General features: G+C 41.4%; 1 protein-coding gene across 2 annotated transcripts in view; it reads left to right on the forward strand.

Moving 5' to 3' along the window:
• The first annotated feature begins 5,158 nt into the window (after window positions 1-5,158).
• cgnl1 (cingulin-like 1) overlaps window positions 5,159-15,324 on the forward strand; it is a 63,392-nt gene continuing 53,226 nt past the window's right edge. The window contains exons 1-3 of one of the 2 annotated variants that reach the window (XM_036584377.1): window positions 5,159-5,295; window positions 10,418-12,096; window positions 12,341-12,435. In XM_036584377.1, the coding sequence (XP_036440270.1) occupies window positions 10,462-12,096; window positions 12,341-12,435 (1,730 nt within the window). In that variant the 5' untranslated portion in view covers window positions 5,159-5,295; window positions 10,418-10,461. The remainder of the gene's footprint in view (window positions 5,296-10,417; window positions 12,097-12,340; window positions 12,436-15,324) is intronic. The other variant, XM_036584378.1, reaches the window with a different exon arrangement.

The following is a 15,324-nucleotide window of genomic DNA, read 5'->3' on the forward strand; positions in this document are numbered from 1 at the left end:
ACAAATTAATATTTGAGACCAAAGTTTACTATGTTGAGACCACAAATTACTAGGCTGAGGACACAATTGACTATGCTGAGGTCACAAATTACTATACTGAAGCCACAAATTACTATATTGAGGTCACAAATTACTACGTTGAGACCACAAATTGCTATATTGATACCACAGTTTACTGTGTTGAGGTCACAAATTACTATATTAAGGACACAATTTACTACGTTGAGGCCACAAAGTACTATATTGAGGCCACAATTTACTATAATGAGGACACAAATTCCTATACTGAGGTGATGAATTACTATGTTGAGGCCACTAATTAATATACTGAGGCCACAATTTATTATATAGGCCACAAATTACTATATTGGGCACCACAATTTACTATGTTGAGGCCACAAATTACTATATTGCAATTACAAATTACCATGTTGAGGCCTAGGGGGTTGGAATCTTTTGGCACCTCACGATTTGATTCAGTTACGATTCAGAGGGCTGCGATGCGATTACAAAACGATTATCGATGCATCTCGATGCATCTTTTTTCTCTATACAGGATTTCTATCTTCCTACTGTCTGAGGACTTGGTAGTTTTAAAGCAAAGTATTTGTAATGATCCATAATGTAAATGCATTACGGATCATTACAAATACTTTGCTTTAAATATCTAAAATATCTTTTATTGATAAATCAAATGGAAGTGATGCGGCAAGTGAACTAGAAGGCTCTCAGTCAGAGACGCTGCTGCCACTCATCTGCGATAAAATGCGCTGTTACCCTGAAATAAGATCCAGTGGTGATGGGTGTCCACGCAGCACGTTACAGCCACCCTTCCCGTTTTCTTTAGTGATCTTATCACTTCGGGGGCAGCACGGTGGCGCAGTGGGTAGCGCTGTTGCCTCACAGCGAGAATGGCCTGGGTTCGATTCCCGGCCGGGCGACCAGGGTCATTTCTGTGTGGAGTTTGCCTGTTCTCCCCGTGTCTGCGTGGGTTTCCTCCCACAGTCCGAAAACATGCAGAATTGCCCCTAGGTAGGTGTGTGTGTCGTGTCTGTCTGTCTGCCTGCGATGGACTGGCGACCTGTCCAGGGTGTATCCTGCCTTCCGCCCAATGACAGCTTGGGATAGGCTCCAGCGACCCAGAAGGATAAGCGGTTTAGATGATGTATGCTCCATGCAGTAGTATAACGTCGGTGTTGTCTCGTTGTAGAGAGTTGATTTTCGAGACTGGACGCTGAATCTCGGCTCCAAAGCATAGTGCAGCATAGCGCGAAAGCCCTGGTTCTCAACGACTGAGAACAGACAGCAGGTCACATAGCCCCGAGGTCTGGCCTCGCCAGTAGCGAACGAAAAAAACATAGATTAAGACGAACATTTGCATTTGGAGGACTTATTCGCATTTATAAGCAGCGCGGTTGGTTAAATCTGCAACGAGAGTTAAAAAACGTTGCGAAAATGAACTCGCTTCTCTTTCGTATTTTCCCGTTCCACCTTAAATGGTGCAGCAGTTGCATTCGGCGCCTAAGGCAGAATTTAAGGTGAAACGGGAAAATTAGAACGAGAAACTGGCGAATGAGAAGCGACTTCAGCCTCATGAAACAGCCGGACGCTGAGACATTTTACAAGAAACTCTTCTAGTTTTGAAGAAAGGTGTTCTGGCGGAGATGGGAGGAAAGCGGCTAAAGCTTAAAGTAGAGCGGAGTAAATCTGCGCTCTCGTTTATATTTTTAGCCCATACTACGACATTAAGACACACTGGACATTAAATGTTGCGGCTCCCGAGGTGGTTTGACTTTGTTGGAAGGACAAAACGGCTCTTATTAACATTTGGGTTGTGACTCCTGACCTGACCTGGCTCTAATGCAGAGGGAGCCGGTCGGATTCAAAATACGGTGATGTAACTATAAACCTACGTTATGTTAGGCGTTTCTGATAAACTGGCCAGTGAGAGTAGGTGTTTCTAAGAGCAACTCAGTGTTGAATAACTGCAGCAACAAAGTGAGAGCGCAGCTGCATCCTTGCTCAGTGTGTCTGAGACTCAGGGTTTGTGGAAAAGAGCTACTTTAATATTTTTACAAGGCGTTGGACCTTGGCTATGACCGTGAAGTGGCTGGAGACCTGGCTGTGGAGCGACTGCAAAAGGAAGAAGCATATTTTATCTCAAGGCCTTCAGTCTGTAGAAGGTTTTTTTTTTTTTGACTGCAACTCTGTAATATTGAATGGATTTTAAGCATTAATCTTCCAGAACTTGGCTTCAAAATCTTCAACTGTACTGACCATGAACATTTAGCCAGTTCTTATCCCTCCACCCATGAACATTTGTATGCAGCTCTGCCGGTAATCTGTTTACTTTTACAGTGACTCCTTACAGCACTGATAGGTAGCTCATTGTCAAAATGACAAATAAACAGTACAAAAACTAGTCAATTGTCATTTACATATGCAGCACGCATGCATTACAGTATCCTCCATCACTAGATGGCGCTGTCAGCCTTTACACTTCAAACTCCTGACTGTTCCCAAGGACCACCATTTAATACTTAATTACAATTATAAATGAATAACTTTCACTACTTACTTAGTTCATTGTTCCAAATGTTGACATTTTTGTACTTTTTGAGTATTTTCAACTGATAATACACTCACTGTGTTTGTATATTTGTGAGTAAATTAATCTTTTTCCTCATTAAAATTTTAGTCCTTCAAATTTTTTGGCAAAAAATAGTCCTATTAACCCAAAAAGGTTCTATTACTTGTAAAAACAGCAGAGCCCTTTTTGGTGCTCTACAAGTATTTTTAAAAGATTTGTAAAAACAGGTTTTTCTTCACAGAGAAGAAGCATTTTACCATGCAAAGAACCAATTATGTATTCAAGCACTTCTTTGAGTTGTCATGGTTCTATATAAAACCATTGTCTTCACTGTAGAACCCTTGCAGAACCATTTTTAAGGGTGTATTGCTTTACTGTTGCCACACCTCTCACTTTAGAGCTTCAGCGTTTTATTTTAGACTAAAAAGTTCCCGTTTTCACTGTAGGCTGTTCTACTCACCTGTGCTGTGAACAGGTCATTTTTCCTGACCTTTATGATTTGATGAAACACTGATATGTAAACATTGTTAAACTTTCAAAATTCACTCCCCAGTTCATACAGCGAGCAGCAAACACAGCCTGTTTCAAACTCACCTTTACATGTACATATATACACCTATTCAGTCTTCTGCAGTTTAGCTCCGCCCATTTACACTGAAGTTATAAGAGTATTTCAGCCTGAACTGCTTTTGAATGAGAGGCAATACAGGACAGCCAATCAAAACAGAGCTCATTTACCTTTATCTGTCTTCAAGGTATAATAACTAAAACAGCCTGATTAATTCTTAGGGATAAAGATAGGGGGAAATGGTCATGTAAAAATGAATTATGATTGTTTTGGTACATAATCTATGCAAATGTTACAAGTAAACCTAAAGGGAAAAAACAAAAATACAGCACTGGTAATCAGGCATTAGGCAACCCTTCTAAATGTAAACCTGGCTAGTCATTGAGTGCGTTTACCTGCACTTAATAATCAGATAACTGCAGAAATCTGATTATGATCGGATTATTAAATCCATGTAAACACACTCATTGTGTTTTCCAGGTCCAGTCGTGTAGTCCACTTGCAGCTGAGTCACAATATTAGCTAATGATTGGTCCTTCTGGCACTGAAACAGGTGTGTTAGAGCAGGAAAATCGTGAAACTGCAGGTGGATTAAAGGGCTGGGTTGGAGAATCTGAGTAAGAAATAAAATATGGGAGTTTAGTGGCTCCTTTTACTCCACTGCTTGGACTTAGGCCTGCTTTGGCTTAAAGAGGAATTTACACAAAGATGTAAACAAAGTCATTCAGAGTGGTTTGGTGTGAAATGCGCCGTTCTAGAGAAACTTATTGAGTCAGAATTGTTCACAGTGGTGATGATAGGAACCAGATGTCTGAAGAGTTTAACAACCCGCACAGAAAGCTATTACATGAAGTGATGACACATTCTCTGCCTGATGTCTGAAGCATTGTTTTATGATAGTTTTAGATAGATTTTAGATAGTTCATGGCAGATAGGTGCATGCAGGGTGTTGTGAGGCTAAATAGCAGATTTACCACTATTTTACTATCATCAACATTACATGTAAAAACTCAGAAGACACGTGTTGGTTCACTGATCATTTTGGATAGTAAATAAAGTGGCTAAATTTGTGTTGTAGAAATGGTGACCCCTGGTTCCTATCACCACCACTGTAAAGAAAATCAGAGTAAGTAAGTTTCTCTACATTTAACCATTTTACACAAAACAGTCTGAAAGACTTTGTTTACGTCTTATAAATAAATTTTGAAAAAATGGTGGAATTCCCCTTTAAGCAGCTGATTGCACACACCTGTCAGCAATTTTGTTTACATTATTACAATCACATCAAAAGGATCAATTTTCATGATCAACTTGATTCGCAGCTTATGGTTCTGTCAGAATCACTCTTAAAGGAGAACTACACTGATATTTTTGAAATTTCGGCACTGTTGCAGAAACGTAAACAAAGTCATTCATCATGGTTTGATGTAAAATGGTTCAAAGTAGAAAAACTTAGTGATTGATTTTTTTTTTTTACAGTGGTGGTGATAAGAACCAAGGGGAACCATGTCTACAACACAAATATAGCCATTTTATTTACTATCCAAAACCACCTACACGTGCCTTCTGAGAGCTTATATGTCGTTTGTAATGGTAAACAGTGGTAAGTCTGAAAAAAATAAGTTTTCTTTGGGAGCCATTTTTCATTAAAATACCCTGCATGTACATTTTCGCCGTGAATGGATCTTAAAAATACACTACAGGCCTAAAGGTTATCTCAAAAACATCATAAAACTGAACATACAGCGGATTCCTAACCATTTTGTGTGATAACTTTCTGTGAGGGAGCATTAAACGCTTCAGACGTCTGGTTCCATTCACCACCACGGTGAACAATTCTCTAGAACAGGGCTTTTCACATCAAAATTTTGAAAAGTCACTGAAGCTGCCCTTTAAGAAAGCCCGAGGCCAGAAAGGGGCGGGGGTGTGGGCGTGACCTTTCGCTACAGTGGGCGTGGACTGGGCGGAGCTTGCACAGCGCTTCGCCCTTTGGTTAAAGTCGAACTTGCCCTGAAAACAAGACCTGCAATAAGTGACTTCGGGAGCTCCAGAGGAGCATGGACTTCAGCTTCAGTCTGAAACGCACTAACACGACCTGACCAGCCAACGCAGTCGCGCAGCTCCTCACAGCAAAACGGTGAGCTTCCGTCGTTTTCACTTGTTTGTCCTTCACTTTTCTTGTCTGTGAGCGTGGGAACTCCGCTGGGCAGCAACAAGTGAGGAGTTTTCTGCGCCAGCTGCCCACCCAGCCAGCCACACTGCATGGAGACTTAACAGAAAGGGCACATACATGTATAACCTGAGTGTATCCTGGAGAGATTCATGCTTAGAATAACAGGAATCAAACTGATGGGGTGTCAGAGTTGCACCTGTGATCCTCTGAGCGTCTTTGAAAGCTGGTAACCTTCTAGGAAATTCACTTTAGAAGGGAAATCATGGCTAATTTACTTAATTAGAAGGAGCAGAACTTACTGCCTCACATGCTTTAGCTTCTAGCAAGGTTTTAAAGGGCTGCAAACTGATGATCCAGCCTGATTAGTGTCTGTTGGACAGAGTGCACTGGCTGAACTTGGAAGCCTGTGTTCCACCACCTAAGGCACTAGTGCACTGTGTGGCTAGAGTGCAAGGAGCTGTGCACCCTGAATAGTGCAGTTTCAACTCTAATCTAACACACCTGATCAAGCTCATTAGGTGTTAAGTGTGGGTTGGGTTGGGTTGAAACTCTGCAGCCAGGTGGATCTTGTGGAGCAGGGATGGGCCACCTTGGGAAAGTGTTAGACGTTCCCCAAGTTTCTGGATGAAGATTTCTAGCCACATTAGGCAGGACCACCTGAATCGTCTCTGGTGTAAATTATATCCTAAAATGTTGAATATATCTGGATACCTTTAAAGGGCCCACATCTCTTATTCTTGTACCAAAAACAGCCTTAATTATTTTTTTTTAAATGTTCATTTTCCAACCTAAAAATCAAACAGGCTGTTTCTGTTACTGTGCCTTTAAGGCTGATATATGTAAATGAGCTCTGACTGGCTGCCCTATATTGTGCCTCATTTAGGAAAAGCAGTCAAGGCTGAAACACTCTTGATAACTTCAGCAGTATTGGGCGAAGCTAAACTGCTGTAACCTGAGTAGGCAGATGTGTAAATGGTATGTGTGACATCACAAAACCAGTGAATTCAGAAGATATGAGCTGCATGGACTGGTGGACAATATGTTTTGAAAGTTTTACAATATTTAACATACATTTACAAACTCTTCTGTTTAAAAAACGTGAAGAAATTCAGTTTTTCGTGAAATTTAAACTTGTAAAACTGTTTATTAGCATTTGCTACAAAAGATCAGAAATTTTAACGCAAGAGCAGTTAACTTTAAAAAAACCTGTTTTTTGGTCTTGGTCTTGGTATTTAAGGACGTTGTGATATTTCCAGTGCTCTGCTCTTTACATCTGAAAGTTATTCGAATGGGTTGACCAGTCAGGTCTGCAGTGCTAATGTGTTATAGCAGTTGACGTGATCTTGTACACAGCCGTTTGTCGTTAAGGTCATCGTGATCTGCGGTTTCTTTCCATTTGAACGTTAATTCAAAGTCAAATGAACAGTCTGTCCAGAACAACCTGAAGCTTTTGATGTGAATGCAGGTTACAGGCCTCATCCGGCATCTCAGTGGTCTGCTCCATTGTCCTGTTCATGCATCCTCTGTCTTCAGTGTTATCTGGTGTAATGAAGGCGCGCCTTAGAGAGGCACAGGCCGGTTGCTTCGTTCTCCTCCTCTCTGAATCTCAGTCTTCCATTGGGTGATCAAAGAGTGGCTGTGGGCTCCTCCCAAGTGCCAGAGCAGGACAGTAGTGAAGACACTGAATGTGTTGGAATAAATGACATTATAGTCCCCATTATATTTCCCATGTTCAAAAGGGTTATGGGAAAAACTTTGATGTACAATCGCGTTCAAAAGTTTGGAATCACTTGCTACTTTAACATTTTATGTTGTTATATATGCAATAATAGTGTATAAATTGTGGATTTAAAGATTACCAGCTACTTTTAGATGTTTTATTCAATTATTAATTCAATTATAACGTAATTGTCATTGTTACCCAGGTTTTTCAGGTTTTTTTTAATCTTGTACAGCTTATTACATCCTTCTGGACACATTTACAGCCTCCCAGTGTCCTACTACTTATTTGAAATGTGTAAAGTTTTACCGCTCTAACATAGTCATTTTCTACATTTGTCATTATTGAAAACAGTGATTCTACATCTTTGAACGGTAGTGTACTGTAATGTAGTAAGATTTTATACCATGTAATTTTGTCAATTTCTGACAGCGATGATATACTTGATGTCTGGATTTGTGTAAAGGCAGTGGTTTATTAAAGAGGCAGTCAGTCTAGGTTTAGAGGTCAAGCTTTGGCATTGACGGTTGAATCCACCCACCAAAGCAGTGCTGAAATTCTGCGAGAGGCAGCTAGCTGTTGGCAGAGGGTGAGGGTATTTCAGTTGGCACAGGCCATGTGGCCTTCCTCTCTGTCAGAAGCCAAAACTTGGGCGCTTCCAGAGGATACAATGAAAGGAAAAGGAGCTACATTAACACCCCCAAGTCCCTGTGTGCTGGATACATGTGATACTGAGGCTGAAAGACGCTATTGTTTGGTCTCCTCTCTTTTTTCTGTAGCGCAGCGCCTTTTCTCGTGCATAAGGGGACATGTCGCTATTTAACTCGCCCTCATTGTTGTCCCTTCTGCTCTTCTTAAAAGCTGGAGCGTTTGAGTCGCTTCTGCTCCCCTGTGTATTAGTTGTAAACCAGGAAGAGTTGCTAGCTCGCTGCTTTGCATGTCTTGGATGTTTGTTGTACTTTCACTCATCAAAGACTGTGCAGTAGTTACTAGGAGTGAGCGATATGGAAACAATATCACGATACTTAAAGACATGCAATATGTATCAATTTCAGTAGTGCCACATTTATAAACTGCTATCAAAAAACTGTACAATGATTTTTATCCATCGCCTGCACTGCGCTGTCAAAATGTTGACTTGGTCTCTTGAAGTAACGACTTGTTTTTTTGAAATATTAACATCATATGTTGAAATAAAGACACAGCATCTCATAACAATCACTCAGTATGTTGGAATAATGACTTATTTTCTCAAAACATTGACTTTTGACAAAATAATCACTAAGTATCTCATAAAGACAAGAAATGATTCCTGAAATAATTGCTTACTTTCTTGAACTTTATTTCATTATTTATTTCATTGTTTCTCATTATTACAAAGTATCTCAAAATCTTGAGAAAACAAGCCATTATTTTAAAATAATAAATGAATATTTTGAGATGTTAAGTCAGTATTTCTAGAAATTTAGTAATTTTTCAGAGATGTAAAGTCAGTATTTTAAGAAAGTGAATATTTTGACATACTGAAAAAAAGTTTATTTTCCACTTCTAATCGAAAAAAAAACGGTCTAATTATAGTCTCTGTGCATGAAACATGCTATTGGTCAGTGTTCTTTAACGATAAAACACTGTCATATCGCCCACCCCCAGTAGTTACCCTGCCAGGAGGGCTAATATGTAGCTTTTGAGGTCAGCATTGCAATGTTTTTGGTGTTTGTGTGTTGATGAATGGGTGTGTTGTGGCTGGTGTCATGTCTCATGGAACCCTCATTCACCCCAAACCAGCCTTAGCCTGTCTGCTGTGATAGAGAGGAGCCAATGAGAATCATGTGTTTATTTGTTAGTGTTATCAGTGGTGTCCACAGGAAGCTGATAAAGGCGTTTTGATGCCTGGAGAGAGGTGATATGTATATTGCTTTGTGTTTGTAGAAATCACACGGTCACTGCTCATTGTCAGATTCAACCACATGAATTAAAATGTCTTTTTGAGCCATAGAGGTGTAACTGGATACATGAATGGTTGTTGTGTAGGTGAAAGAGACTATGCCTCACTCTTGATCGACATACAAAAGTGACCTTGGGGCAATACTTTCTACATGGCTCTCATTCACCATGGTGAACATATATGACTCAGTGAAAACAGGTTAATTCTTATAAAAGGGGAAATCTACCAGTTTTTAGGATTTTGGTTGAGATGTAAACAAAGTCATTCAGAGTGGTTTGATGTGAAATGCATTGTAGAGAAACTTGCTGTATCTGGTGTCTTTACTGTGGAGGTGATGGGAACCAGGAGTCACCATGTCTACGTCACAAATATAGCCATTTTATTTACTAATGAACATGGCCTGTGAACCTACACTTGTCTTTCTGTGAAATTCTTGTAATGGTAAATTTGTACAGTGACCTGCATGTACCTCTCCACCATGAATAGATTTTAGAAATCATTTCAGGCTGAAAGCTCATCTGAAAACTATCATAAACCTTTTAGATGCATGAAACTCTTTGTATGACTGGGTTCCTATCACCACCACCCTGTAAGTGTCTTTAGAAGTAAGCATTTCACATCAAACCACTCTTAACAATTGAATTGAGCAGAAATTTTGAAAAAATCGGTGGAATTCCTCTTTAATGTTGTGACAGCTGTAGCCCTTTTGGTATAATATCTTCTTATGTTTCATAGGCTTGAGTGCACAAACTCAAGCTCCTCTTGGCCCTCACCTTCTTATCTTCCTGACCTCAGGCTCCGGACTCTTGCAGTGTTTGCTTTCCTAGCCAAGGTTTATTTTCCCAGAGGCCCTGCCTACAGCCTGAGCCCAAGCCTACCTTTGCTTTGGTCACTGCAGCATTAAGAATGTATTGGAGATTATAGCGTCTGCGACCGAGCTGAAATACCAGTTACTTAACTGGCTGTGTGTTTGCCGTGCCCGCATGACCCATGATGTAAAAGGGCTAGTGTATTATTCTGTGCTTTACCCAAAGAAGGCCTGAATGAATCACTGCTAGCAGTTCTGGAGTAACTACACAGGTTTTGACACTAGACATGTTTGCTCTGTAATGACAGTGTTTAGCTAATAATACACGGTGCAAAGAATGACTGTTGTCTTTCAGTAAAATCTTTTTGTCCAACTTTTGTTTGGCTTGTGTTCTTAACTGTAATACCTTTCCAGAGCTGTGTTTGGGATTTAAGACTGCACACACTCACCTCATTCATTGCTAAACACAAATAAACTCCATGAACTAATCAAAGGTCACAAGACTTTAAAGTCTCATTAGTGGTAGTTAGACTTTCAAAACATTTACAGAAGTCATTTGGATCTGAAGGCATCCATTTTTGGACCAATAATGAGCTTATGGCTTTGTTTGCAGAGGTGAGCCTTTTCCAGGGAGAGGGATTTCTCTCAGCATTCCTGATGGAGTCCTATAAAGTCAGTGGCCTTCCAAACCCTGGATTACAGCAGAGCTACACTCAGCCTACCCGTGCGAGAGGCCAAAATAGCGGCACCTATGGCCTCAGCATCAGAGTGCAAGGCATAGATGGACATCCTTATGTGGTTCTGAATAATCAGGACAGAGGGCCCAATCCTTATGGAGCCCCCAGCAATAATGGGTTCAATGACTCTGAAGGGTCCTTCATTGACAACTATCAGGACTATGACTTTAGAGGAAACAGGGAGAATCTGTCCAGCAACCCGTTTGCAGAATATAGAGCCCAGAATCAAAGACAACATGTCAGCCCTCTCAATGGTATCTCTGAGCCCAAAGAGACCCAAACAAAGAAGACACCTGCTCTGCTAAACTTCCAAAAGCATCCTGAGATCCTCAAGCCTTATGACCCAGAGAGCAACACTCTTGATAATTTCCATAGCGTCCCACCCCAACCTCTCTCTCCTGCTGAGACTAGAACCCTCTATCCAGGATCCCTGCCCAGAACAACTTCTACGGCAGTTACTCATGCCAGATCCTCCAGCCTAGACCAACCCAAAAGCCCAGATCCACCAGCACAGGATGCAAGCAAACAGGCTCAGCCACAGGCTCTTCGTCAAATGTTCCCGTCCAAAGTCCAGCCTCAAACAGGTTCGACAAAAGCCCAACCCCAGACTCAACCTCTTCCTAAACCTCGAACCCAAGCCCAACCCCACGTCAACGTCCAATCTCAGCCCCAAGTCAAACCTCCATCCCCTTCCCATCCTCACCCACGCCTACCGGTTCCTCAGGCATCTACTAGCATGCCCACTGAACAGCCTTCTTGTAGAACCCCAAGCACAGCTAGCAGCACAAACTCCAGCTTGGAACGAAGTCGCAGAGAGCCTGACATCCTTCCCTTGCGAAGAACTGACTCCAGCGGCCCTGTGCTTCAGTCATCACGCTCCCGCCATTCCTCCGTGTCCTCGACTACGCCAACCAAGGAAGAGCAGCTGGAGGCGCTGTATGCAGACACCATAAACCGCCATGAGAACCGTCGCTACATCCCCTTCTTGCCAGGAACTGGCCGAGATATTGACACTGGGTCCATTCCGGGCGTCGATGAGCTCATCAGTAAATTTGATGGTAAAGAGGTCCAACAGAGGAGAGGACGGACAGGCCGAAGAAATCGAATCAACCCAGAAGACCGCAAGCGGTCCCGTAGCGTGGACAGCGCCTTGCCCTTTGGCCTGCAGGGTGATGCAGAGTACCTGGACGAAGTGAGCCGAAACCGAGGCAGGTCCACTGAGCATCTGCTAAGGCCGTCGCAGCTTCTGCAGAAGTCCCCCATGTCCCCGCCGTCCACTTTTGGACGCAGATCAGCTTTCAGAAATGTGGCACGGATCAACAGTGCGCCCGGATCTCCACAAGGTACAGTGTCCAGTGCTACGGCTTCTATTGTAGGCTATAAGAAGCCCCTTTCTCGGCCCTCCATTCTGCCTGTGGAGAACAAGGGAGTGGAGGGAGAGAACATAACACCAAGCACAAGGACTCTGACCAGTGTGGCTACAGCGTCCTTGTCCAGGCCGGTTCCAAATAACAGTAAGAAGACAAGTACGGAGGTGGATGCCGAGGTAAGAAAGGTTAGTTTCTGTCTTTTGTACTACGTCTTCTGGTTTGTTGAACATTTATCAGCAGCTATTGATACTGAACCTTTCAGGTGGTATTGTGTTAGTATGCTTTGTTGGCTGAAGTTTTTGATTAAAGAACTCACACAAAAAGGTTCTAACCTTTTCTTTTGATTTTACCTTCTCCTTGGGGAGAAAATATACTGAAAACTTTTCATAGCTGTTCACTGACGTTTTATGCTTTTCCATCCTGGAACAGACAACACCTGATCTTCTCAAAGGTCAACAAGAGCTGTCACAACAAACACACGAAGAGACTGCCAAGCAGATCTTATTCAATTACCTCAAAGATGGGTGAGTTCTTAGAACACTATCTTTTTCTTTTTAATTGGCCAAACTAAACATGACTCAGTTTTAAGGGAATTTTTCAACAAAGCTTTGCATTCTTTCTTTTAGTGAAAACATAACCTCTGAGTAATGTTTCACTGATGGCTCAAGTTCATGCATTTTTCTTTGTTTGGCATTGCTTCGGGATATCTGCCCCATCAGTACCATTACAACAGCTTCTTAGTGCTGTGTATTACATCAAAATGACCCATTAAAGCATCCAAATGGGTTTTATCACAGTCCAGCTCACAGTGATAACAGTACCTTGACTCACGTTCTCCAATCCCACAATGAGTAGACTCAGCCCTTTAATGAATGCCCCTACATACACACACCCACGCCCACTCAAAGGCATGCCTCCCCTGCACTCTCTGACTCAGAAAGTGAAAGATGTGTCCTGTTGTGCCCGATACTAAGGGCAACAGCAGGTTACTGGTTCTAAAATCTGATTGGCTGAGCTACGTCCGAAGTCATTGTAGAAATAACTTGATATACGCACACATGTGGCCGTCTCCTCACAACGTTTGCATGCTGGATTAGTGCCCCAACTCACTAAAACCATTGTAGTATGAATAGACTTCACTTCTGCTTGCATGGACTACTAAGTGTACTGTTAGCTGAAGTATGAACCCAGTTTTGTTTAACCTGAAGAGCTGGCAACTTATTTTCTTAACAATCCAGCTAAAACATAGCAGTCTAAACAGGATAATGGAATGCTTACATGCTAATCCGCTCCTCCATTCATACTCAGTCTCAGGCTTTGAATTGAAGTATTTATCGAATGATTCACTGTAAAACATAAAATTAGTAAAGAATATGTCTTTTATGTATGTGCTTTGGTCAGATATACCTTAAGTAGTATTAAACCCACAATGGGGAAAAAGAATATGTAGCATTGTTAGCTTGATGCTAACACAACACGAAATCACATGAACAGGAAATTAGTATTAAGTTTGTGTTAAGCAAAAATGACTTGTTTCTGTGTGAAACACTATTATATGACAAAAAAATTAAAAGATACACTTATATACAATAATACATGTGTCAGGCTCCAGTCCTTGCGGGCCAAAACACTGCATACGCCAGCACACTGCCTCATTAAACACACCTGATTCAGCTCATCAGCTAATTAGCAAGGCCTCTTGAACTGAATTCAGAGCCATAGATGAAGTTAAGCGCTAATCTCCGCAGCACTTTGGCCCAGGAGGTCCCCAGTTTGACATGCCTGCAATAATAGGTGCCTGAACTTTCTCGACTTCCTTCATAGTTGCTGGTCACAATAGCCTACTCTAAACAAACTGCATTTCTAGGTGGAAGAATTGTTTATTGTGATTAGTATTAGTTATAACTTGTTGTAATTAATAGTAATTGCTGTGACACAAATGTTCTGTAAACATTTCTTTTATCATATTTTATATTGTTGCCATCTTATAAACATAACAAGCCAGTTGAGGCAGTACGTTACAGTGATTTTAACACGAGTAAGGAGGTTCATTCACAGTTCTTAAAATCCCAAAATTATTTATGTTCACCCTTAAACAAAAGGGGTTTCTTATAGGTCATTTAGTAAAGGCAACAGTTTTTATGACTTAAATGAACTATTTCTTTAATGGTTTTTAATGGTTTTGTAGATCCTTATTTGCTTGTAGATCCTTATTTGCTACAGCGATACTGTTAAAGGATTACATTGCTTAGCAGAATAGCTGTTTACTGAGCTTATTTATTGAACCTTAAATGTAATTAACATTGCATTTTGCTGCAGCTTCTTGTTATCATGCATATCTCATCTTAAATGTGGTTAAAATCACTAACACAAGCATTCCTTGGCTTATCACATTAATCTGATATTTTTCTGAATAAAATCCTCTGTTTTTTGCAGTAAGATTCATTATTCTGTCCAGCAGTATCATTTTCTCCTCCTGAAGACACCTTGTTCTTTATTAGCCAACTCCCTGAGTGATTCATACTGTGGAATTAAGGGAGTGAGATGTGTTAGAGGGGTAGGGAGGGTCACTCTCGGGACCATGCACCTCCTCCCACAGGATCGAGTCAGGAGGTCTGCTCTGTTCTGCTTAACGAGGGCTAAAGTTCCTCCAGAGCTGCAGCTTGTTTCCTGTTGTTCTCGTCTAATCCTGCATGAGCATCGGTCTGCTTCAAAGGCGCAGCAGACGAGTCCCATAGTCCTGCGCTGCTCAGTTAATACTCTCCTGTAACCGTACACTCGGCCAACTTCGTATTCTTAGTGTTCCGCCCTCTCTGCATTCCTCCTGTGCTGCTTGGAAGAATGATGAGGTGGAGAGATTATAGTGATGATATACAACATATTTGAAAAGTTTGAAAGTTTGGAATCAGTGTGCTCAAAGATATAAATCTATAAACCCAGTTTTATTTTGGATACATTCATAAAATGATTCTAATATGGTGCTTGATCTATGGCTACGTTCACATTACCAGGTTAAAGTGGCACAAATCTAAATTTTTGCCCTAATGTGACTCAGATCTGATGTTTTCAGAGCTGTATGGAAACACAAATCTGATCTTTTTTCAATCCGACCTGAGCCACTTTTTAAATGCGGTCCTAGATCTGATACGTATGCGATTCGTGGCCATGCTGCCTTAATGTGAAGCTCGGATCGGAATTCATGTGCTTTTCTTCCACTGCGCGTGCGTCGTCATTCAGCGTTACCATGACGGCAGCGCCGAGCAGAAGTTAAAGCCTGTAAACGGTTGAAAAGCAGCACTTCACCTTTTTCACCTTCGTCTCGCTCTAATAATGGAGCTGAGAGCTGATCAGAGTTAATGATCTTCTCAGCGAAGCTCGTTCTGCTCGTTAGTTTGTTTGCTGATGACGCACGT

The sequence above is a fragment of the Colossoma macropomum genome, unplaced genomic scaffold (assembly GCF_904425465.1).
Source record: "Colossoma macropomum unplaced genomic scaffold, Colossoma_macropomum, whole genome shotgun sequence".
In the NCBI taxonomy this organism is placed as follows: Eukaryota; Metazoa; Chordata; class Actinopteri; order Characiformes; family Serrasalmidae; genus Colossoma; species Colossoma macropomum.